At 45.6% G+C, this 25156-nt stretch overlaps 1 protein-coding gene across 3 annotated transcripts in view; it reads right to left on the bottom strand.

Annotated features, from left to right (window-relative positions):
* LOC147452836 (Methyltransferase MT-A70 family protein) overlaps positions 1–24511 on the bottom strand; it is a 139459-nt gene extending 114948 nt beyond the window's left edge. For 2 of the 3 annotated variants that reach the window (XM_086518432.1, XM_086518433.1), the window contains exon 1: positions 24150–24511. In XM_086518432.1, the coding sequence (XP_086374558.1) occupies positions 24150–24425 (276 nt within the window). In that variant the 5' untranslated portion in view covers positions 24426–24511. Of the gene's footprint in view, positions 1–23868; positions 24025–24149 lie in introns of all 3 variants that reach the window. The other variant, XM_086518434.1, reaches the window with a different exon arrangement.
* Positions 24512–25156: the final 645 nt, after the last annotated feature.

Here is a 25156-nt window from a genome sequence, read left to right as displayed (position 1 = left end):
CCTGTGGCACCCCAAACTAGCCCTGGTTGCAGTGGAAACCTTGCTGCATGCCGATACTACCATACATGGGGTTTGGCATGATGCCTTGCATACCCCCGAACACTGTTCCTGGCATGTACGGCTGACTTCTAGGCGCATAACCAGCCATACTTTGGAACACTGATCCACCCCCGAAATACCCAGGATGTATCGTGGGTGGTGGAAAAACTGAGTGCATAGCCTGGTATCCAGTTCCCTGTCCATTCAAGACAGCATGCTGGCTCTGAAAGGTGGCGGGCTGAATTGGCATAACCTGTGGAATAGGCGCTCTAGCCACCTATTCAAGCACAGGAGGAACTTGCTTTGGAGCCCCTGACTCCGCAACATGCGAGTGTTCCCTTTCCTCCGGAGCCGCATGAAGTATCTGGGCTTGAGCATCAACAAGCTCCGTACGCGGCGTAGGTTGCCTATTTTGTTGTTGCACTGGTGGCGCTCGCAAGAACTCCATAAACCTTGGATTCTGCACCAGCTGCGAAAAGACGTTCACCGCGGCAACTAACTGAGTATTGAACGCATCATCCTCGAGTTGCCCAGTCATAAAGCCATGTACTACTGGAGGGATATTCACGTTGACAGTAGGTACAGACTGACGTGGCCGTGAGCTCTCACAAACCATAGGGATCTCCTGCCTGTCCTTTGAAGAGGAACCCTCTTCCATAATGCCCTTCCCCTTGTCGGCCATAGTGTAATCCCCGCGTTCCTGCACTCTGCGTCTTTACCCAAAACAACAGAGGCTCACTCTCTGAGGAAAAAGTGATTAATGTCCCGGCGACGGAAGCATGAAACCGGCCCATGGGGCAGTAGGCTTTGGCTTTCACCCGAAATTCTTTACTTTAGACACACACAGAGTACTTTGCAAAGGTAACCTGTAACGGAGATTAACACCTAAGTACATACACGGCTCGGGAGCTAGAATGCCCGAGCAGACACCGACAACCTGTAGGCCCCAAAATTGGTGCCCCTTTCGATATTTCTTTATTCTTTAACAGAGGAAATAAAACCTGTGATCTCCTACAAGCTGCCCCACACAATCTAGGCTAAGAAACACCTGTTCTTGCCCGATTTCGGCAACATAACTGTACTAGGACGCTTCACAATCAGTATCCCCATGCAATAAGGGACTTTCTCGACGCATACGGACACTTTGCAAAACCTGGCGAGAATCTGCAGCACGCTGAATTCTCTGTTTTCTGCCCCAAAAATGCATCAGTTCACCTGTACGGCGGTCCCCTCGCGTCCCCGAACCTCCTGGGGGTATTAGGGTCCGTTTAGGGCCGAAACCCTAAACCTGCAAAAATACACAGCAGGCTGTAATTCCCTGTTTTGGGCTCCGTTTCGCTTGCCGGTCACATCTGTAACAAGACCTCGAGCTCCCGCACTTGTAGGGCTACTTGCCCTTTGAATCGGACGAGATTTCTAATGTGAAACCTCTCCGAATTCACCTATACCTGCGGGGGATTAGCCGCTAGCTAGTCCAGTACCTGTGCAAGAGGCTCTTGCCTCGGCAATCGCGCATGAACCGACATAACTGTACATTGGTCAAATGAAAAGCCCACTAATGGGGCATAACATACTGCTCGTAGGGGAGAGAGAGAGCAGTGCGTAGCGTGCAAGGCATCACTCCTGGCACCGCACTGTACATAAGGGGGAAAGGAAGCACTCCATAGCTCTTAACCTGAACAGAGAGCAAATGAGGCCTCCTCCCAGCTTAAATTTCAGCGCCCATTTTTTTACATGAGGCAAGTCCATGAAAGTTTGCCACTTGGCGCATTTACAAGCATTTTCCCGTGTCGGGTCTGCCGCTTAAAAATCTCCCGACTGGTCGCTCAGTTGACTTCGCGCCAGAGTTGTAAACTGTTCCCCTAGTCATACCGGAGGTAATGACGCGAACACATTTCACGGCCCAAAATAGCAATTCCCTAAATTTTAGGAAATGATTCCGTTGGGCTCCCACTGGTCATCTGGCCATCTATCCTCATTGGGACCGCATCCAAAAGTGCAATGTGGCCCCACTGTCGGATACTTTCTGTTGGTAGTCACACCTGAACTTTAGGCCCTTATTGAGTTCACTTCCTAGTATCCACCAACTTGCTAAGTGCGACGGGGGGACCTATATGATCTTGCTCTGAGCCTAGACATCCTCTTACCATACGAATTCCAGTGCCGACCACTACCCATCTGCGGGTGAAACTACCGTTCACATTGGTCATACAATGTCCGACCGTTTGCTACTTCAAGAAGAGGGTCTCAAAAATAAAACAAAACCCCTTGGAAAGAAACCAACAACTAAAGAAGCAGTTGTCACGTCCTCGTGACATAGTTAACAGTTGCCACGTCCCCGTGACTCTCTCTCTCTCTCTCTCTCTCTCTCTCTCTCTCTCTCTCTCACACACACACACACACACACACAAATTGTTGACGTGTCAAGCCACTGAGGAATGGAGTCAACCTGTAAATCCCGGCCGAGGGGCCTAAACCCTAAGAAGCAGATGCAGCAAAAGAAGAAGAAGCAGAAGAAGTTCCCACCAACTTATGGGACCCCGTCCGATGGGGCCCAAGTGATCTAAAAAGAAACACACATAGAGGCTCTTTTGCGTAGCATTGATGACTTGGCAACAGTACAAACGCTCAGAATTTTGTGCTGACTGCTCACGTGGCAGCCTGTACGGATTTTCGCATTTTGCGCCGATTGTGCTGACGTGGCAGCCTGTATCGATTTCCATGATTTATGCAAATGTAACGGCCAAGGGCCTTAAAATATGACCCATGGGCTCTCACTCTGGGAGTTTGCCCACGGAAGATGCAGAGCAGAGCAATGGGAGTTGTGTTGAATTCAAGCAATATAAAGAAATACCGAAAGGGGCGCCAACGTTTGGGGCCAATGCTCTCTTGGGGTGGAACTGCGTCACTTCCTGTCTCGTGTATTGTGCATCTCTTTCAGTTCAGTTGTTATTTGAAGTGCTTAAAGTTGTGTGAAGTATCTCGTCCAAAAAGGAATATTAAGTGGTGGGCGCATCACAATGCAGCACAAATGCTCACATATGCATGTTGCAAGACACAACGAACAGCGTTGCTGAGCACTCCCTCGAGATAGACGGTCTACGGTATGAAGCTACTCAATGACTACCTCGTCACTCCCCCCGCAAATAGCCTAAAAAGGTCCGGGCCATGAGTTCAGAGGATTGGTATAACCAAACGCTTCCCAGACCGCAGCCTGTGTCGCTTGGATGTTCAAGCATACACCAAACACTCCCAGACATCCCGTCTGGGTCATTCGAAGGTTTTTCGACATACAACAAAATGCTCCCCAGACATCCCGTTTGCGTCGTTCGGAGGTTTTCCAACATACAACAAAATGCTCCCCAGACATCCCGTCTGCATTGTTCCGAAGTTCAGACAATACCAAAGCAGTATTTCTCACTACTCCACCCTGGAGAAAATTACCAATCAATGAAACCAGTACTTTAAACCAGAGTGGTTAAAAATATCATCTGTTTCAAAAAAAATTCAAACAATACTTTTTCATACTCTGAACAGAGTTTGAAAGTATCGAGCTACAAAACGACTCGAAAATTCATTCAAGTTTTTGTTCAGACAGCCAAACTTTGAGGACAACTGGCTTGTCCTTCTGCATCAGAGTAATGGTGCGGTTCTAGATGTGGAGAATCACACCATTCTTGTCGTGCCAAGGCATGTCGAATAGAACATCGAAATTTTCCAACTTCATAATGTGGAAATCGGCTTTTCCATGATAATCTTGGATAGTCACTGGAAGAGCACCAATGAGCAGTACCACTTTTTGAGTTTGCCTCGTGGCTAGCTCGGCTTCTACTTCTTCACCCTCTGCATCATAATCAAAGTGCATCTGCTTCAAGAATTCTAGATGGATAAAGTTCTCTGTAGCTCCGGGGTCAAAGAAAATAAGGGCTTTCAAGGCATTGACTTTGCCATATGCTCGACATAATTTATTTGTACTTTCAAGGTGTATATAGATATCAGAGACTAGTCCATAGCGGGTCTAGCTCTATTAGCTAGAGGTGGCCCTGAGGATCGTTCTGTTGTGGGAGGAGAAGGTTGCTCTAAAGATGTCGAGGCTCACTCAGGACATATAGTGAATGTATATGCCCTGTTTGAAAACATTCGAAACAGGTAAAAGGATCGGGCTTTTCTCGTTGACGCTGTGTCAAACGAGACCTTTGAGGTTGGGTTTCACGAGACTCCCAATAATTTCTTCGTTGTTGCCGAGAGGTTAGGTTGGTGGCCAGAGTTGGTTCTGTGGAAAACTTTCTCTTCATCAGCCGACCGCTCCATGGTCCATAAGTTCTTGCATCATTGAGACTTGCTTGGATAGACAATATTCCTGCAGCGGTGATGGTAGTCCAATGGTGTATCGCTCGCATTGGTCCTCCAAGGGAATGAACTTAAAGGACACCGGGAGGTAAACGTCAAGAAACCTTTCGTTATAGTTGTCCATGGTCTCTGTGGCAAGCATTTTCAAGTTGCCTCATTCTGCCAAGATCCGGACTTCAAACTTTCAAAGACAGAAGTCATATAGCAGCGTGCAAATATTGTCTTGAAAGCTTGCCAGGTCCTTGGAGCATGCGATTGCGTCACAATGGAACTCCACCACTGCATGGAATTACCGTTAAGAAATCCCGCTGCTAGAGAAATCTTGGATTCTTCTGTATAGTTCCCCAAAGCATAGATGTTGTCGAATTGTTGTAGGAACTGCAATGCTTTTTTCCAATCTTTCATCTAGAAAAAGTTGGAAAATTTGACTGTAGGACAGCCATTCTTGGTTGGTTATACATGTATCCTAGGTACGGATAATAAGGGTATCCATATGGGCTCCAACCATTGTAGCCCGGTGGCGATGGTGGTGGGGCAACGGCGGTGGCAAAGGCGGTTGCACAGGATCAGGGTCAAACGGCTGCACCATATTCCAAAAGACTGCCCCGATGTGAACAGACGGCTCGAAAGGTTGTCGGTTGAAAGCTCTCGTACTTTTTGGTGCCATAGGAGGAGGTACCACATGGGGCATCAAAGGGGGTAACATGTAATTCAAAAACTTTTAAAAACTTTGCAGCATCGGAAGATTCTGTTGAGGATGCCGCAAAAGAATGTCGTGAAGCTCGTCAAGGAGAAACTGTAAGTATTCTACTGAATCCATGAACGCCATGTCTTGGGTTCTTTATGGCTTATGCCCTGTAAGACAAAGCGGTGAAGACGGGAGCGCGCTCAACGCGTGATGAAGTAAGGATGGGAGTGGCTCATAAGTCACGGGTCGGGAAATGGAGATTCTTCGAATGGAATTCCAGTACACTTTGGAAGTGCCGGTTTGCTCTGTCTTCTCTTTGGTGGGACCGGTATGCTTTCAGAAAAGCACACGCCTGAAGCTCCATAAAACCCACAAGATTGTACATGGTCATCTCAGAAGCCAAGCTAGTGGGGCATTACCATAGTGTAAGGGGGGGAGAGATGCACGAGAGGGGAATCATCGCGCTACATGAGACGAGGAAGAAGCCGAGTTTTTCATTAAAGCTTCAAACTTGAAAATCCACTCACACAATGACAAAATCAGTGCCCTCTCTCTTTTGGCCGGGGTGCCCCCTCAACTCGCCCCCTGCTTGCAAATGCTGACTAGGCAAGCAATTTCCCCATTTGGTCCAATTTCCTAACTCTTATAAAGTTGCCAGTGCCACGTGGCCCATTGATGTGCACATACACTTCTACTCATCAGTTCTTTCAAGCGCTTGAAAGCTACAATTTCTTTAACTATCCACTTGAAAGTAACTCCCTTTCTTTGAAAGTCATGAAGTGGTGAAACAATCTCAGAAAAGTTCTGAATGAAGCTCTTGTAGTAAAAACATAGGCCTGTGTACGGACTTCAAATCCAGCCATGACTTCATTGCCTCCACTTTAGCAAGATCCATGCGTACCCCATCCTTTGAAATACCCAAGAACATGAATGAGTAGCTTGTTCTTGCGTAACTCATGAAAAACTGTGGTCAAATAATCCCTATGCTCCTCTTCAAACTTTGAAAAGACAACCATGTCATCAAAGAATGTACCCACAAAGTTTCTATGTGATCTAAATATTCTATCCAACACTCTACAAAATGTGGCAAGAGCATTTGTAAGACCGAACGGCATGACAAGAAACTCATAGAGACCAAATGTTGTCCTGAAAGCGGTCTTACGGACATTTTCTAGCCTAATGCATATCTGATGGTAGCCACTCTTGAAGTCTCTCCTGCTAAACAATGACACTCCCTCAAGCCGATCAACAATGTCATCTATCCTCGTGCGGAGAACCTCAAGAACCTGTTCTTGGTGGTATTCTTATTTAAAGTTGTGCCATGAACCTTCCATCTTTTGCACTACAAGTGCAGGCGAACAAAAAGGGGATGAACTTGGCTCAGCCAGGAGAAATGGCAATGACCACTCAATCTACATCTATGCAGGTTGATGAAGAATCTGTAAAGAGCCGTGAACCAAAAACAAAACAAATCACTCCCAAGTTCACGACGAAAGTTGAGTCCCTCTGACGTCCACCATTCTAAGCACGGGGCAAGAAGATACTTGGTGTCGTCGTTGGGCAAGAGGATATGCATCTATTCTAAGTGTCTGGACATGCACGGTCTGTGAACAGACTCACAAAGGTGTCAGGTAACTTCCTAAGCTAGGCTAACTGAACTGAATTGAACCCATATCATGAAGTAGCTTGTCCACGTACACATAGGGTTAGATGTGCACGTGACAAATATATAGACAGCATCACAAAACGCCCTTCAGCAGAGCACCGTGTCAGCAGATTCCGACAGCATATCAAAACGCCGATTTTAGCAGCATGTGCACGTGGACAAGTTGTACCTATCTCTAGGGTTTAAGTAGCCTAGGAAGTGTTCTGGCATCCTTGTGAGCCTGTACGTAGGCCTTGCATGTCCAGGCACTTAGAGTAGCTGCATACCCTCTGATTGCACAACCCAGGATCATCAGCATCATTACCCATTACCAAGCATGAGCATGTTCCACCTCATGGACCCAGTTTTGCACTTGCATGTGAACACCTCTTATAAAGTCATTTTATTATAAGTGCCTTTATTATTTTACCAATCTCTGGGGGCTATAAAGGGAGGCATAGCGCTTTCATTTCTAGCAAATGAGGGAGCAGATGAGACCTCTCTCAGCAAAACAAGCAAGCTAGCGTTTTGCTCCAACAAGACCAGCGTTTGCGGACCAGAAGACCAGAGTTTTCAAGATCATCCCTTAGCCTTGCGAGAACCCGCAGCATCTGTTGCAGATCCTCACCGTCACGACCCCAGCACCCAGATCAATCTAGCATTTCCAGTTTTCAGCACAAATCAGCCAACGTTTTGTAGATTCAACCCAGATCAGCAAGCGTTTTCTGTTTTCAGCCTTAAGCAGTCAACTTTTTTGCAGTCCTCGGCCTTGCAGGCCTTGGCGGTAGCAGATCAGCCCTCAAGGACAACACAAGAGGGGGCGATCAGCCCCCCATGACTACCAGAGCAAGAGACCCTCAATACAATGTCTGTGATCTATGAAATGTGTGCCCCCCTGGCCCCATATATATGAGTGCCCAAGGTGGTGCCCAAGGTGGACGCCCAACTCAAGTGGGAAGCTGGTCTCAAACTCGGGCGGCCGGACAAGGTACAACCTATGCTATGGGTGGCCAGCCCGGAGACACTAGCCGAACAAGGAAATGCCCTAGACCTGTGTGAAGCAGCAAAGTGGTGTAAATCTAACACCCCCTCTCAGCACCTCATGTTGACCAAACCTCATGAAGCCGAAGATGTGAGGCAAATGATGAAGATGTCTACTGCGATGTCCATTGAAGGTGTTAGGTGCAGCGGAATGAATGTTTTACTTTCTCAAGATGAGTGATCCATATTTGCTCAAGGTTCCTTTTAGTTCTTATGGAAGGGAGACTTCCGTTCTTAATGGAGAGTGCTATGATCACGAACAAAGTGAGTGGACACTGTGCGTGCAAGTGTATGAGACTGAGAGATAGAGAGAAGAGAGATACGACACCAGAGACATTATAAAACCCTCCTCCGAAGGCCCCGCTCTCGTCGGCGAGAGTGGTCTACTATTGATTGAACAAGGTGGTACAATGATGATGCATGGAAATTGATGCAACTCGAGGATATACATCTACACTAGGTGACTGGGCATGCACGGTCTACGAATAGACTCACAAAAGTGCCAGATCACTTCTAATCTAAACTGACTGGACTGACTGAACCCTGATCTTGTTGTAGCTTGTCCACGGACACATAGGGTTGGATGTGTCACGTGACATCCCCTCCTTTTCAAAGTGAGGTACTGGTACCGAACTGTATGGCGTCGAGGGAGATCGCCAATAGCATCCGAAATCCTGGAAGGGACTCTTTGCCGGCCCACTCTTACTTGAACTTCATAAAGGTCTGCAACGCTTGCTTCTTTGGGCCGCAGCGAAAGCGACACAAAGTCTTTTGTGGCTCCTTCAATGCTTCAACTTCGTTGAGAGTCGTGCTTCTTTCTTCTTCAAGAATCTCCATGGCTGAAAATTCCTGAAACCACTTCCAACACAAAACCATGAACATACCTGTTCCATGTAAAGTGAGTGGAAAAAATCTTGTCTTCCTGAAAGTCTGTGCATGCAATGTAGATGAACCAATAGACGGAATGCCAAACCGTTCACCACACGCACGCAAACAATGAGATCGAATCTTTCTCTTCTGATCTAGAGCAATCAATTGTGGCAATTCCCAATGGAAATGCCCATGCTTGGTGCTCATACTTTCATGTGCTCTTTCTACAAATGTGTCATGCCAAGGAAGAGACATGGAATGTGACTTCCTTACATACATACTTTTCAACTTTTCATGAACAATCCGCATACATTCGTGCTCATTCATGAGTGAAACGTGCTCAACCTACAATATGTCATACCTAGGAAAAGGGATCAAATAAAGACGCTGACTAAAATATAGGAAACGATCACGAATGAAACACTCGTACAATGAGTGCGTATCAATCATGCGAACACATAATACTTCCTCTAAGGGTTCTTTGAACCTAAGCTCGAGAGCCAAGTTCGGTTCTTCGAGATCTATCGAATCTTCTTGTGAGGGATCTGTGGACCTTGACTCGAAAGCCAAGATCGATTCTTCGTGATTGATCGAATCTGTAACGATGTTAGCTTCACTAGCAAAAGCATCAACTAACACATCTTCCTTGTGAACAATCACATCATCTTCATGCAACTCATCATGCTTGTAAGAAATCACATCTTGATCATGCAAATCATCATGCTTGTGAGAAATCACATCTTGATCATGCAAATCATCATGCTTATCATTGTCATTCAAATCATCATGCAAATCATTGTCAAGCAAATCATCATCATGCTTCACACAATCATGCAAATCCTGTGTATCATGCTTTGAAGAAGTAAAGACTGAGAGAGTCTCTGTCTCCTGAATCTCTTGCATCTATGCCGGCACTTTAGAAAAGAGTCGCAAGAACTCTTGCATGTGTCGCTCGCGCTGTTCTTGTCTTGCCTTTTCTTCTCCTTCTCTTTCTGCTTTGTCTTCCACGTGACTGCGATCCATTTCTGCTTTTATTTCTGCGTGTCTGCGATTCATTTCTGCTATTCTTTCTGCATTTCTTGTTTCACGTTCTAAATTCCTTTTCATAAACATCAGCTCCAACTCCTCCATAGGAGTTAGCGCAATCCTTGACGTAGATGGGGAACGGGGAGGATTGGAAAAACCTCCTGGTGGGGAAAATTCTTCTTCGCCTCTCTCATGCTCATCACTTCCAAGCGAAGTATCCATTCCGCTTCGAGTGATGACCATCCTGAAGTCATTGGTTCTTGTGGTCTTGGGTTCTTGGGGGTCTTGGCTCTTAAGTCCACGAGGAACTTGGGTTCTTTGGTTCTTGGGGGTCGTGGGTCTTGCTTGAGGTTTTCTTTCGCTTGCAAACCGCGTTTGAGAAAGATCTTCTCTTCACCCGAGTTCTACTCCTTTCTGCGGGCGCACGCCTTGGAGGCCTTGCGCTCACACCAAGGTTGCTTTTTCCAACCTCACGTCGATTGGCCGGCCGCTAAGTGCACGGTCCGCTCTCAATAAGTGAAAAGAGACACAAGGGGAGGCTGGACAAGCCCTTCTTTCCTGGGATTCCTGTCACTCTTCAAAAACACGATTAGGAAAAGCGAACTTGGGTTCGTGCGACCGCAACAAGCAAAAAAAATTCTTGTGGTTCTTGTGGTTCTTTCCTTGAGTGATACAGAACACTGCCAAAGCTCTGATACCAATGTTAGGTGCAACGGAATGAATGTTGTACTTTCTCAAGATAAGTGATCCATATTTGCTCAAGGTTCCTTTTAGTTCTTATGGAAGGGAGAGCCTTCCGTTCTTAATGGAGAGTGCTATGATCACGAACAAAGTGAGTGGACACTCTGCGTGCAAGTGTATGAGACTGAGAGATAGAGAGAAGAGATACGACACCAGAGACGACGTAAAACCCTCCTCCGAAGGCCCCACTCTCGTCGGCGAGAGTGGTCTACTATTGATTGCACAAGGTGGTACAATGATGATGCATGGAAACTGATGCAACTCGAGGATATGCATCTACACTAAGTGACTGGGCATGCACGGTCTATGAATAGACTCACAAAAGTGCCATATCACTTCTAATCTAGACTGACTGGACTGACTGAACCCTGATCTTGTTGTAGCTTGTCCACGGACACATAGGGTTGGATGTGTCACGTGATAGAAGGACAATGATCCGGCGAACTCCGCGAGTGTAGCAGCAGTCTTAAACCTCCGAGAATGTCCATGGTAAATGTCGTCACAAGCTGTGTAACAAACTGTTGTACTCCGCCGATACAATGTGAAGATACTACGTGAAGGCCCCGAACTGAGTGTAAAAAAAGTCCTTGTCGTAAACCAATAAGCCTGCAAGTGTCTTGCCCAATAGGATCTATGGTGTTTGTAGTCAAACCGTCTGGAGAAAATGGGGAAGCCCAGAAACCGTCGTGAATATGACAGAAAGCCTGTCAATGCATGAACGTGCAACCAAGTGTGGCTAGGTGGCTAAGCTGTGTAAAACTCCAGGAAGGCTAGATGTAGCAATCTGTGCCGTAAACTCCTCCGAATCAAGGAAAGCCAGACTAAGCAGTCTGCACTGTAGAAGCTACCTTAAGCTGCAGCAGTTACCGGGAGACCGCACGAACCACCACCAAATGGTGTCCTGTCAGTAGGTAGGGTAATCCAAGATGAGGGGAAAGCCAAACTCAACAGTCTGCGCTGTGAAGGGCCTCTGAGAAGAGGTGTGGTCAAACCAAGTTGTCTGCACCATAATCATCTCATCCTGTATAAAGATGAGAAGCCAGACTGAGAAGTGTGCGCTGTGAAGAACCTCTGAGAAGAGGAAAGGCCAGACCAATCTGTCTGCGTCTTCTTGCTTGTATCTCCTGTCTCCAATCCTCCGTTGTCAACCAAAACAAATCCACGCCAACAACACCACCAAACCGCATCTTGGTGCGGCTCTCAATGTGAATGAGCTGGAAGTGGCCTACTGCCCAAGTCGAGGGATAAGTCTGTTGTAAGGTTACGAGGGTGAATGTTAATAAATATGAAGGTAGCAATCCAAATGATCAGGAGTATATAAGAGCAACTACACTACCATCCAAGCCAAGCTTCGGGTGACTCCCGATGTAGGTGCGTAATGATGCCTGATCTCCCGCATCTTTTGGGTAAACTCTCCAAGAGAGTCCAAAGCACCGAAGTCCCACTCCGATCTGTAGATCCAAGCAATGAACTTGTCCAAGAAGAGATCCAAGATACTCTCCCTAAGTCCATGTAGATGCTCCTGTGTAAGCGTGATCTGAAGTGTCGAGGTCAAGTGGTAAGTGTCTGTCCACCCAAGATGGTGGTGTCCTCTCAGGGAATGTCAAAATCCCATATGCCATGAGAATGGCCATATCTCGTGTGAACTCCTCTGATGAGTGCATAGGTGTGTCCATAGCAAACCACAAGTAACCACCGAATGATGGTTGGAATGAATGAAAATCCCAAGTATCGTACGCCCGTAGATTATCAAGCCAATGTAAAAGCTACCATGTACTGCAGCAATTATTGAGAGACCGCATGGACCACCATCGGATGGTGTCCTGGCAGGAGGTGTAAGGTGCAGCAGAAGTGAGTGTTGAACTTTGCTCAAGATGAGTGCTCCAAACTGTGCTCAAGGGTTCCTTTTACTTACGGAAGGGAGAACCTTCCGTTCCTTTAGTGAGAGAGTGAAATGGACACAAACAAAGTGGATGAACACTGTGAATGAAGGTGCTGAGACTGAGAGAGAGAGAGAGAGAGAGAGAGAGAGAGAGAGAAGAGAACACGATACCAGAGACGTTGTAAAACCCTCCTTCAAGGACCTCACACTCTCGATGGCAAGAGTGGTCTAATATTGATTGCACAAATCTCTACAATGCTTGGATTTGCCGACGATGAAGACGACGACGAGACGGCTGAAATCTAAAACTACTAATGGCTGAAATCTGCAATATTCTATCTGTTGAATTCTGACTCTTTGTCGATGACGATGTCGATGGCGACGGTACGACGACGACGCGCTGAAAATGCAGATGCTGAAATCTGCGTTTTCCGGGCTGAATCTGCAAACTTCGCGGAATCTGACCGTGCGGCGAGGATCTGTTGCAGGAAGGTGAGATTTGCGAGGTTCGTGACTTGTTCTGCGATGTCTAAGTGCTGAAAACTGAAAACGCTGGTGCTTGTGTTGGTTCCGTTGCGGTAGGTCTACAAAACGCTGAAATGCCTGGCAGATGCAAAAACGCTAGGGCTGAGAATGGTCTGGTTGTGGGTAATCTGCTAATGCTGGGACTCTTCTGCTTCTTGTTGTCGCCAAGCTGTTGCCAATGCAAAAACGCTGGCTCATCTGGTACAAAAACGCTAGCCTTCAGCTATGATGCAAAAACGCTAGGCCTCTTGGGGGGTTCTGCTGAGAAGTTGCCTGTTGAGAGTGTGCTCTTGCTGCCTCTTCTGCTTGAAAGTGCTAGCGCTAGGTTTTCTTATATAGAAACTTAGCAAAATTGCCCTACCTACTTTCCAACAAATGTCACTTAAAATTAATAAGTGAAAAATGTCAAAAATAGGGAAAATAGGTCTATGAACTGTAAAAATCCTACTAATGGAATCTAATGGGTTTTGATGTTCATGCTATGTGCAACCACAGAATATGCATCTAATCTAAGTGTTTGGACATGCACGGTCTGCGAATAGACTCACAAAAGTGCCAGCTCACTTCCTATTCTAGACTAACTTGACTAAACTGAACCCTTGTCATGTTGTAGCTTGTCCACGGACACATAGGGTTGGATGTGTCACGTGACATCCCCTCCGTTTCAAAGTGAGGTACTGGTACCGAACTTTATGGCGTCGAGGGAGATCGCCAACAATATCCAGAATCCTAGAAAGGACTCTTCGTCGGCCCACTCTAATCTGTGGGTCATGCGATACTTGAACTTCATAAAGGTCTGCAATACCTTCTTCTTTGGGCCGCGCCAAAAGCGACACAAAGTCATCTTCAATGCTTCCACTTTGTCTGCAGTCATGCATCTACCTTCTTCAAGAATCTCCGAAGCTGAAAATTCCTGAAACCACTTCCTGTTACCATATACATGTGGTAGTGATGTGTGTGAACACACTAGGACCGCCGAGGCATTTTTTCCCTCTTTAGGAGGTTTTTTCCCCCGCACACTAAGTAACACACTCTCTATTGTGTGCTTTGAGCTTCCTTCGTCCTCTCCAAGCTGTGTGTGTTTCTCTGCAACCCTAATTCCAACAATTGGTATCAGAGCAAGTCACGTCCTCCCGGGCTTAGTCGCCAGCTGCTCCAGCACACGCCTGCTCACTTTCTCCAATTTCAGTGAGCTTTGGCGAGCGTTCGCAGGTCGACAAAAATTTTGGGTGAACTCGATGAGCTTGGTCTGCTCAAAATTTTGATTTGGGCTCATTTCTGCCTCCGTTTCCACTACAGGCAGTACTGCACAGGCTATTTCGTCATTTTGTGCAGAATTTCTGTCAGTGCCATTTTCTTCATAACAGGTATCTTATAGTCTTCTACGGTTTGTGCTATATAGCACAGGTTGTTCCCGCTCCATTTCTCCTATTTTCGGGCAGTTTTTACATCAGGTGCAACATTTACCATGGCTGACAACAACAACACAGATGTGTTCAAGATGTTTGCCGCTGAGGACAGGTTGGATGGGGACAACTACCCTATGTGGGCTTATATGATGTAACATGTTCTTGTGTCAAAGGGTGTCTGGAACATTGTGCAGGGCATTGATGTACGTCCTTGTTCTGAGGATGTAGGCGATGTTGAGGATGTTGCAGGTCTTGCTGCAAGGATTGCAGCTGTTAGAGTTGTTTTGCCTACGGCAGAACAAGCTCGTTGGGATGTTAAGGATGTGCAGGCTCATGCATTGATTGCGTTGTCTGTGAAGCGCACCATTGTTCCTCACATCCGTTCAGCAAAATCTGCAAAACAGGCTTGGGATATTTTAGCAGGTCTTTATGCAAGCCGCAATGAGGCTAAAATTGCTTTGCTGCGTAAAGAGATGGAGTCGAAGATTATGCATGAGGAAGATGATATGGACACTTTCCTTGCTAGTGTCAAGGATATCAATGAGCAGCTTATTTCTACAGGTGAAGTCATTTCAGATAGTTCCCTTGTGCAGACTGTTCTTGATGCCTTACCAGATTCCTACCAAACTTTTGCTAGTACTTGGAGACTTATGACCCAAGGAAATCTTGAAGTTGTCAAGTTTGATGCATTATGCACATTGCTGTTGCAAGAGTCACTTTCTAGAAAAAACAAGACTAGGCAGCGTGCAGTTGAACAGGCTTTTATTGCTTCTCAAAGAAAGGGTGGTAACAATAATGCAGCCACTTCTTATGGTTCTGCTGCGAGTGGCAAAAATTCTGTTCCTAATGCTTTTGCTGGCAGTACTTCGTCTGGCAATTCTGGTGATAAGGGCAAAAAGAAGATGCGTTGCCATTATTGTAAAGCCAATGATCACTTGATCAAGTCGTGTCCTAAGTTGAAGGCCAAAGAGGCTAAGAAGAAAGAGGGTGGTTCCACTGCAAATTCTGGTTCCACTACAAATGCAGCCATTGTTGAGTCTTCTGTGAAAGGAGACTGTAATGCTGATGTTGATGCAGAATGGGCTTTTAGCGCAGAGTGCACTTACAATCCTGTTGTCCATGATGCATGCTTGTCAGTTGCTGCAGATTCACATGTGTGGTATTTTGACAGTGGTGCTACAAAGCACATTACCTCACATCGTGAATTGTTTACCTCTCTTGAGTTTGTCCCTCATGGGAATTCAGTCACTTGTGCCAACAACGCCTCTTATCCAGTTCAGGGAGTTGGAAAGATTGTGCTCACTGCTGCTAATGGTAGTTCCTTCACACTTGTTGATGCACTTTATGTACCTGGGATCAAGAAGAATCTCTTGTCTATATCCGCACTTGCTAGACTTGGACTTGTAGTCAAATTTGTGGATGACAGATGTACAGTTCATGATCTCAGTTTTGGTGATGAAATTGTTGCATCTGGCCTTTTGTGCCGTGGGCAGTATAAGCTCACTTTGTATGACAAGTGTGGACAAAATTTTGCAAATGCTGTTGCAGATTCAAGGGCTATTCCAGATGCAAAACTTTGGCATGCACGTTTTGGTCATCTGAATTTTGCCAGTTTGTTGCGTTTGCAGAAATCTGATATGGTTGCTTCTTTGCCACCTCTTGAAGCACCTGTCAAACATGTTTGTGAAGGCTGTATTTTGGGTAAGATGCAGCGTTCTAAGTTTCCAAAGGATGGTTCAGTTCGGGCTACATGCAGGTTGCAGCTTGTGCATAGTGATGTTTGTGGGCCCATGCAAACTCCGTCCTTGGGCAATTACCTGTACTTCGTGACTTTCATTGATGATTACATGGGTATTTTCGCTTAAAGCGAAGTCCGAAGTTTTTATGTGCTTCAAACAATTTCTAGCTATGGCTGAAAATGTCTCGAAATGTACTATGGACACCCTCCGTTCTGATCGAGGGGGGGAGTATATGTCTCATGAATTTAATGCATTTCTGGCTAGTCGTGGGATAAAACACCAATGTACATTGCCTTATACACCTTAGCAAAATGGTGTTGCTGAGAGGAAAAACAGATCACTGACGGAAATGGCACGATGTATGGTCAAAAGTCAAGCTTTGCCGCATTCTTTTTGGCTTGAGGCCATTATGTGTGCCACTTATGTACTTAACAGGTGTCCTACGAAAGCTTTGCAGTCTATTACTCCATATGAAGCATGGCATGATAGAAAACCTTCTATTGAGCACATGCGTGTTTTTGGTTGTTTGGCATATGCTTTGGTGCCACAAGTGCAGCGCAGAAAATTGGATGATAAGGCTGTCAAATGTATTTTTGTTAATTATAGTGTTGAAAGCAAAGGTTACAGGTTGTATCATCCGCAAACAAAACGTATTCTGGTTTCACGGGATGTAGTGTTTGTGGAAGATTCTGTTCAGCCCTTGCTGTCATGTACTAGAGACAGTAATGTAAGCTCACAGGACATTTATGACACTTTGTTGCCTCTTTTCAGTGGTGGAAATACGAATGTAAGTTCCAATGAAGCAAATGTACAGCCTATGGGGGTTTCTGAAAATGTTTTAGATCAGCCTACTGATGCAGATGTACATGATGTACTTGATGAGGAAAGGGCTGAAAATGAGCAGGCTAGAGGTATGCCAAAATGGCTGGTGCACACTTTGCGTGACAGTAAATTGGATGCACCTTTGTCTAGTCGTACTCGTTCAGGCTCTCGCCATGCATCTTATGCATCAGATTGTTATGCTTTGGCTGTGTCTAGCTTACATGATGTTGAGGAGCCTCTGACTTTTGATGAAGCACAAAATTCAAAAAATTGGATGGCTGCCATGCATTCAGAATATGATGCACTTATAGAAAATGACACATGGACTTTATGTGATTTGCCTCCTGGCAAAAAGGCCATTGGTACGAAGTGGGTTTACAAGTAGAAACGCAAGCCGGATGGTGAGATCGATCGCCATAAGGCTCGACTTGTTGCAAAGGGTTATGCACAACAAAAAGGCATAGATTTTGACGAGACTTTTGCTCCCACTTGTCGTATGACTACTGTGCGTTTTCTATGTGCATTGGCAGCTCATTTTGGTTGGGATGTACATCAATCAGACATCGTTACTGCTTTCTTGAATGGTGACATATTTGAGGAAGTTTATGTAACGCAGCCTCGCGGTTTTGTCATAAAAGGACAAGAGGACAAAGTGTGAAAATGTAACAAGTCTTTGTATGGGTTGAAGCAATCTCCTCGTGCTTGGTATGAGAAAGCTGATACTCATTTGGTCAAACAAGGCTTTCGTAACAGTCCAACCGAAAGCACATTGTATGTAAAACGTGAGGGTGATGTATTTCTCATCGTGGTTCTTTATGTTGATGATTTGCTGATCACTGGACCAAATGAGAGACATATTGCTGAATTTAAGGCTGATTTGAATGCTACTTTCAAGATGAAAGATTTGGGGCTGTTGCATCATTATTTGGGTATACATTTTAAGCAGTGTGATGGTGGTATTGCCTTGTGTCAGAAAAGTTACATAGAGACATTCCTATGTAAGTTTGGACTTGAGGATTGCAAACCTATTGCCACTCCCATGGAAACAGGTTTGAAGTTGAGTCTACATGATGCTGGTGATCCTGCTGATGTCACTCTTTACCAAACTGCTGTTGGCTGCCTCATTTATGTATACAACACGAGGCCGGATATTCAGTTTGCAGTCTCACAGGTCAGCAGATTTATGCATAGCCCAAGGTCTAAGCATTGGCAGGCTGTCAAGAGGATTTTCCGCTACCTTAGTGGCACTTTACATCTTGGCTTGTTTTATCCCAAGGGGGATCATTGCCGCCAGACTTACATGCTTTTTCGGACTCAGATTGGGCTGGTTGTTTTGACACGCGAGTGTCCACAAGTGGTTTTTGTTTCATGCTTGGCAGTTCATGTATATCATGGTTGAGCAAGAAGCAACCTACTGTGGCCACTTCGAGTTGTGAGGCTGAGTACCGGGCAGTCTTCACAGCTACGGTTGAGTGTGTGTGGCTCAGACGCCTTATGGCTGATTTGGGTGTTGGACATGACATTGCCAACACTATCTACATTGACAGTCAGAGCGCATTGGCAGTTGCGAGGAACCCAGTTTTTCATGCTCGCACAAAGCACATTGAGGTGCATTACCCACTATGTCAAGGAGAGGCTCTCAGCAGGAGAGATCAGCTTGGCTTATGTGCCAACACAAGACAACCTTGCAGATCTTTTCACAAAGGCATTGTCTCGTGAGAAGCTTGAAGCTTTCCACAAAGCTTTGGGCTTACTCCCTTTTGTGGACTGATCCTGTCCTCAGGGCATGGCACTTCCCTTTACTCATGTGCCAGCTCTCGTTCACCGCATCACTCCAGGGGAGATTTGTTACCATATACATGTGGTAGTGATGTGTGTGAACACACTAGGACCGCCGGGGCATTTTTTCCCTCTTTAGGAGGTTTTTTCCCCCGTGCATTGTATATACGCCCATCACTCTAGGGCTATCTATCTTTCCATCGCACACTAAGTAACACACTCTCTATTGTCTGCCTTGAGCTTCCTTCGTCTTCTCCAAGCTGTGTGTGTTTCTCTGCAACCCTAATTCCAACAATTCCAACGCAAAAACATGAACATACCCATTCCATGTAAAGTGATTGGAAAAATACTATTCCTCCGAAAAAACTGTGCATGCAATGTAGATGAACATAGAGACGGAATGCCAAACCGTTCATCAAACACATGCAAACAATGAGATCGAATCTTTTCTTTCGGATCTAAATCAATCAACTGTGGCAAATCATAATGGAAATGCCAATGCTTGATGCTCAATCCTTCTTGTGCTCTTTCTACGACTGTGTCATGCCAAGGAAGAGACATGGAATGTGACTTTCTTGAATGCATACTTTTCAGCTTTTCATGAGGAATCTGCATACATCCGTGCTCATTCATGAGTAAATCGTGCTCAACGTACAATATGGCATGCCTATGAAAAGGGATCACATAAAGACGCTGACAAAATACAGGAAACGATCACGAATGAAACACTCCTACAATGCGTACTGACTAATCATTCGAACACATAATACTTCCTGTGGGGGTTATGTGGACCTAGGCTCGAGAGCCAAGATCGGTTCTTCTTGATTGATCGAATCTTCATGTGGGGGTTCTTTGGACCCAGGCTCGAGAGCCAAGATCGATGCTTCGTGATTGATCGTCTCTGCAATGAGATTAGCTTCACTAGAGAAAGTATCAACTAACACATCATCCTTGTGAGCAATCACGTCTTGATCATCATGCTTGTAAGAAAACACATCTTGATCGTGCAAATCTTCATGTGTGTCATGCTTTGGAGAAGAAGAGACTGAAAGAGTCTCCTTCTCCTGTTCCTTTTCAAACTGCGCCTGCACATTAGAAAGAAGTCACAACAACTCTTGCATGTGTTGGGCTCTCTGTTCGGCCACCAAGCGCACTTGCTCGTACTCGCGATCCAATTCGGCTCTTCTTGCTGTGTGTTCACACTTTATGGCTGCCCTTCTTTCTTTGTGTTCACATGCTATAGGTGCCATTCTTTCTTTGTGTTCTTCCTTTCTTTTTGCTTTCCTTGCTTCTCGTTCTAACTTCCTATCCATAAACAATTGCGGCAACTCCTTCATAGGAGTTAGTGCAATCCTTGGTGTAGATGCGGAAGGGGGGAGAGTCAGAAAAACCTCCTGGTGGGGAAAATCCTTCTTCACCTCTCTCATGCTCATCACCTCCAAGCGAAGCATCCATACCGCTTCGGCCAACCGCTAACTGCACGGTCCGCTCTCAATGAGTGAAAAGAGGCACAAGGGGAGACTGGACAAGCCCTTCTTTCTTGGGTTTCCTGTCTCTTCAAAAACACGATTAGGAATCGACACGCCCAAGTGAACTTGGGTTCGTGTGACCTCAACAAGCAAAAAAAATTATGTGGTTCTTGTGGTTCTTTCCTTGAGTGATACAGAACACTGCCAAAGCTCTGATACCAATGTAAGGTGCAGCGGAAGTGAGTGTTGAACCTTGCTTAAGATGAGTGCTCTCAACTGTGCTCAAGGGTTCCTTTTACTTACGGAAGGGAGAACCTTCCGTTCCTTTAATGAGAGAGTGCAGTGGACACAAACAAAGTGGATGAACACTGCGAATGAAGGTGTTGAGACTGAGAGAGAGAGAGAGAGAGAAGAGAATACGACACCAGAGACGTTGTAAAACCCTCCTTCAAGGACCCCACTCTCGATGGCAAGAGTGGTCTAATATTGATTGCACAAATCTCTACGATGCTTGGATTTGCCGACAATGTCGACGACGATGAGGACGACGACGAGACGGGCTGAAATCTAAAACTGCTAATGGCTGAAATCTGCAATCTTCTATCTGCTGAATTCTGACTCTTTGTCGATGACGATGTTGATGGAGACGGTACGACGACGACGCACTGAAAACGCAGATGCTGAAATCTGCGTTTTCCGGGCTGAATCTGCAAACTTCGCGGGATCTGACCGTGCGGCGAGGATCTGTTGCGGGAAGGTGAGATCTGCGAGGTTCGGGACTTGTTCTGCGATGTCTAAGTGCTGAAAACTGAAAACGCTGGTGCTTGTGTTGGTTCCGTCGCGGTAGGTCTACAAAACGCTGAAATGCTTGGCAGATGCAAAAACGCTAGGGCTGAAAATGGTCTGGCTGTGGGTAATCTGCTAACGCTGGGAGTCTTCTGCTTCTTGCTGTCGCCAAGCTGTTGCCAATGCAAAAACGCTGGCTAATCTGGTCCAAAAACGCCAGCCTTCTACTGTGATGCAAAAAGCTAGGCCTCCTGGGGGGTTCTGCTGAGAAGTTGTCTATTGAGCGTGTGCTCCTGCTGCCTCTTCTGCTTGAAAGTGCTAGCGCTAGGTTTTCTTATATACAAACTTAGCAAAATTGCCCTACCTACTTTCCAACAAAAGTCGCTTAAAAATAATAAGTGAAAAATGTCAAAAATAGGGAAAATAGGTCTATGCACTGTAAAAATGATACTAATGGAATCTAATGGGTTCTGATGTTCATGCTGTGTGCAACCACAGGATATGCATCTAATCTAAGTGTCTAGACATGCATGGTCTGCTAACAAACTCACAAAAGTGCTAGATAACTTCCTATTCTAGACTAACTTGACTAAATTGAACCCTTGTCATGCTATAGCTTGTCCACAGACACATAGGGTTGGATGTGTCAAGTGACAGGAGGTCACTTCATCCTCTGTGAAAAACACAAGCCAAGAGGCTACTGTCCACCCAAAAAACGCAACTGCAAGGTAACGAAAACGTTGTTGTCCAACGATTTTCAGAGTGCTCGTACCCTCCCGACAGGGTCCAGAGCGGTGTAGAGGGTGTAGGGAGGGTTTATCTCTATATACACAGCTGTCAGAGGGTTGAAAACAAAGAAAAAACAGCCACGGATATATGGCTGAAATCTGAAGGATTGAAGAGGATTGTCGCCAGCAAAGCACCGGATGCCAAAATCTGTAGAGGGTCAAGGCTAGCGCTGCCCCCTCTACTGAAAACGCTGCCATTTGCCCGAAACGCAAATCTGGCTGAAAACGCAAGTTGTAGGGAGGGGTTTTCTGGCGACGAAAATGCCCAAAAAGGCCAACGCTGGCTGCCAAAAGGGGATCGCCAAGTGTGGGAGCAACAACGCAGGAGGAGGTGGGGTCCTCCATGACAGAAAAACGCCAAATTCCATCGCGTGTCTGGTTTCTGCAAAACGTTGGCAGGTCTACAGAAAACGTTGGCTGATCTGATCTTCTTCTTGGAAGAAGGGACCTCATGTGGAAAGATGCCCCCAGACCATGGAGGGCCTAAGCTCTGAAACCATGTGAGAGTGCACGTGTGCCGAAGCGTGAGAGAGAGAGAGAGAGAGAGAGAGAGAGAGAGAGAGAGAGAGAGAGGGTAGACAACACAAAACGCTATGTGTGGAAGAGCAACCCCCCATGACTACCAAAGCAAGAGACCCTCAATACAATGTCTATGATCTATGAAATGTGTGCCCCCCTAGCCCCATATATATGAGTGCCCAAAGTGGACGCCCAAGTCAAGTGGACGGCCAGCCCGAAACTCGGGCGGCCGGACAAGGTACAACCTATGCTATGGGTGGCCAACCCAGAGACACTAGCTGTACAAGGAAGTGCCCTAGACCTATGTGAAGCAGCAGAGTGGTGTAAATCTAACATCATCGTCGTCATGGTCTCTTCGTCAAGTACTACAACATCTAGAAGCATTATACCAGACTTTGTGCAATCTAAAGCAAATATCTCTCTAGCAATAGAGAGGGGGGCCCAATGCAGCAAGCTTCTGTTCTGAATTGTTTTGAGGGGAGCAAACATGTTATGAGTGTCCCAAGAGCTCCGGCACACAATGGGACACTTCCCTTTTGATTTGGACGAGTTTGCACACAAGAAACTCTCGTGTTTCATAATCTGTCACAATAAAATTGTGTGTACCTGTGGGGGATTAGCAATTAGCCGATCCGGTTCCTGTTCAAATGGCCCTTGCCTGGGCAAATGCGCATAAAATCCACAAGATTGTATATGGTCATCTCAGAAGCCTAGCTAGTGGGGCATTACCATACGTGTAAGGGAGAGAGAGATGCACGAGAGCGGAATCATCACGCTACATGAGACGAGGGAGAAGCCCAGTTTTTCAATAAAGCTTCAAACTTGAAAATCCACACACACAATGACAAAATCAGCGCCCTCTCTCTTTTGGGCGGAGTGCCCCCTCAGCTCGCCCCCTTGCAGGATCCATGCGTACCCCATCCTTTGAAATATCCAAGAACATGAATGAGTAGCTTGTTCTTGCGTAACTCATGGAAAACTGCCGTCAAATGATCCCTATGCTCCTCTTCAAACTTTGAAAAGACAACCATGTCATCAAAGAATGTACCCACAAAATTTCTATGTGGTCTAAATATTCTATCCATCATTCTACAGAACGTGGCAAGAGAATTTGTAAGACCGAACGGCATGACAAGAAACTCGTAGAGACCAAATGTTGTCTTGAAAGCAGTCTTACGGACATTTTCTAGCCTAATGCATATCTGATGGTAGCCACTCTTGAAGTCTCTCCTGCTAAACAATGAGAGAACCTCGAGAACCTGTTCTTGATGGTATTCTTATTTAAAGTTGTGCCATGAACCATCCGTCTTTTGCACTACGAGTGGAGGCGAACAAAAAGGGGATGAACTTGAGTCGAGGTCAAGTCGTGAGGGGTGCAAAGAGGAAGGCTTAGGGTTTCACGCGCGCTCATTGTTCGATGGCATAAGGATTCTCTTCTATCACATCATCTATATAGCATCGAGGCCACGAAGCACACGTGGCACGCGCTCGTAGGGTGCTTAGTGCACATCACTCGTTCAGAGAGCTGGGGGGTGGAGTCCATATTAGGGGCTAGATGGTCATGCGGGATTTCAAGTTACACCCAGCATACCTCAGGCATTAGGCACAGTTGGTCGGTGTTCGGCCAAGTGTAAATGGCCAGGCCTGAATTATTTAAGTGTGGGACTCCTGTGCTTGGGAGGACAGTTTTATGCAGTCCGGCCAACATACTCATCTTGCTAAGCAAATGCACAATCAGATCACAAAATACCTCATCTTTTCTTTTTACTTGAAACATCGTGTATGTGCACCTTTCCAAATTAAGGAGCATGAAACAAGGTCGCCAGCTTGAGGACCGTCATTCAACAAGCACCTAGTCTCACCACATGATCAACTCTATCTACATCTATGCAGGTTGATGAAGAATCTGTAAAGAACCGTGAACCAAAAACAAAACAAATCACTACCGTGAACCAAAAATAAAACAAATGTTCACGACGAAAGTTCAGTCCCTCTGACGTCCACCATTCTAAGCACGGGGCAAGAAGATACCTGGTGTCGTCGTTGGGCAAGAAGCTCCTTCGGATTAAGGGCATAAGCACTGAGCTTCTTTCTTTTCCTTTTCTTCTGCTGTACGTTCGACGCTTGAAGGTGGTCTGCGCGTTGAGGTTGATGAGGGAGGAAGAAAGAGCGGGAGTAATAGCGATGAGGAATTGCAGAGAAATAGAAATAATTAGAGCTAATGATGCGAGAAGGCTCCAGAAAGAAGGCGTTGGCGCCTTCAATTGGGTACACGCCTTCTGGAGCTCTCTCTTCCCACGACATCATCCACGACTCACGAGAGACGCTGTTGGACTAACGGCTAGCGCACAGGGCACACCCGTCGTGTGAACGGCTGGTTTCGAATATGTGCACAACCAGCAACTTGGAGTTTTTGACATTCTCAAAGGACAAAGGTTTTCTTTTTGCTGACTAAATTTTTAAAAAATCGAGTTATATTTCCAAGCATTTTTTGATATGCTAAAAATGTTGATTTGGATGAAATAAGATAGTGCACATTCATTTGAATGAAGAATGTGTAAATCTAATGATGGACATTTCTTGAATTTTGAAATATGAAGTGAATGTTTATTTACCAAGGAAAAGATTTTGGACTGTCGTTTAAGCAGGAGGAAACGTTGAAAGCCTTAGAGGTTCAATGATAAAGAGTAGCCTTTTCATTTTGAGAAATTCTTTCATTCTTTTGAAACTTGAGGTGATAGATTAAAGTTGTCATTTATAAGATGGTTATTTTTGTTAGTTCAAACTTTAATATCTAGAGATTATTTATTTTTATTTTTGGAGATTTTAAAGCTAAATTTAGAACTTAAGGATGTAGAACTTTTAAAGTAAGGTCTCCAATAGAACCTAAAGTTTTTTTTTAAGGTAAAACTTTGAATTAAAGAAAGTGAAAAGGTTACATGGACCCACAAGTAGGGGAAGGGTCACCGCGAGGCGTTAGAGTTTTAAGCTTAGAACTTTAAAGCTTTTAAAGTAAGATTTATAGCTTAAAGATCTAG

The sequence above is a fragment of the Adiantum capillus-veneris genome, chromosome 8 (genome assembly GCF_014529385.1).
Source record: "Adiantum capillus-veneris isolate H3 chromosome 8, ASM1452938v2, whole genome shotgun sequence".
NCBI classification, from domain to species: Eukaryota; Viridiplantae; Streptophyta; class Polypodiopsida; order Polypodiales; family Pteridaceae; genus Adiantum; species Adiantum capillus-veneris.
Note: the sequence above shows the minus strand (reverse complement) of the source record. Positions and strands in the feature narration are given on the sequence as shown.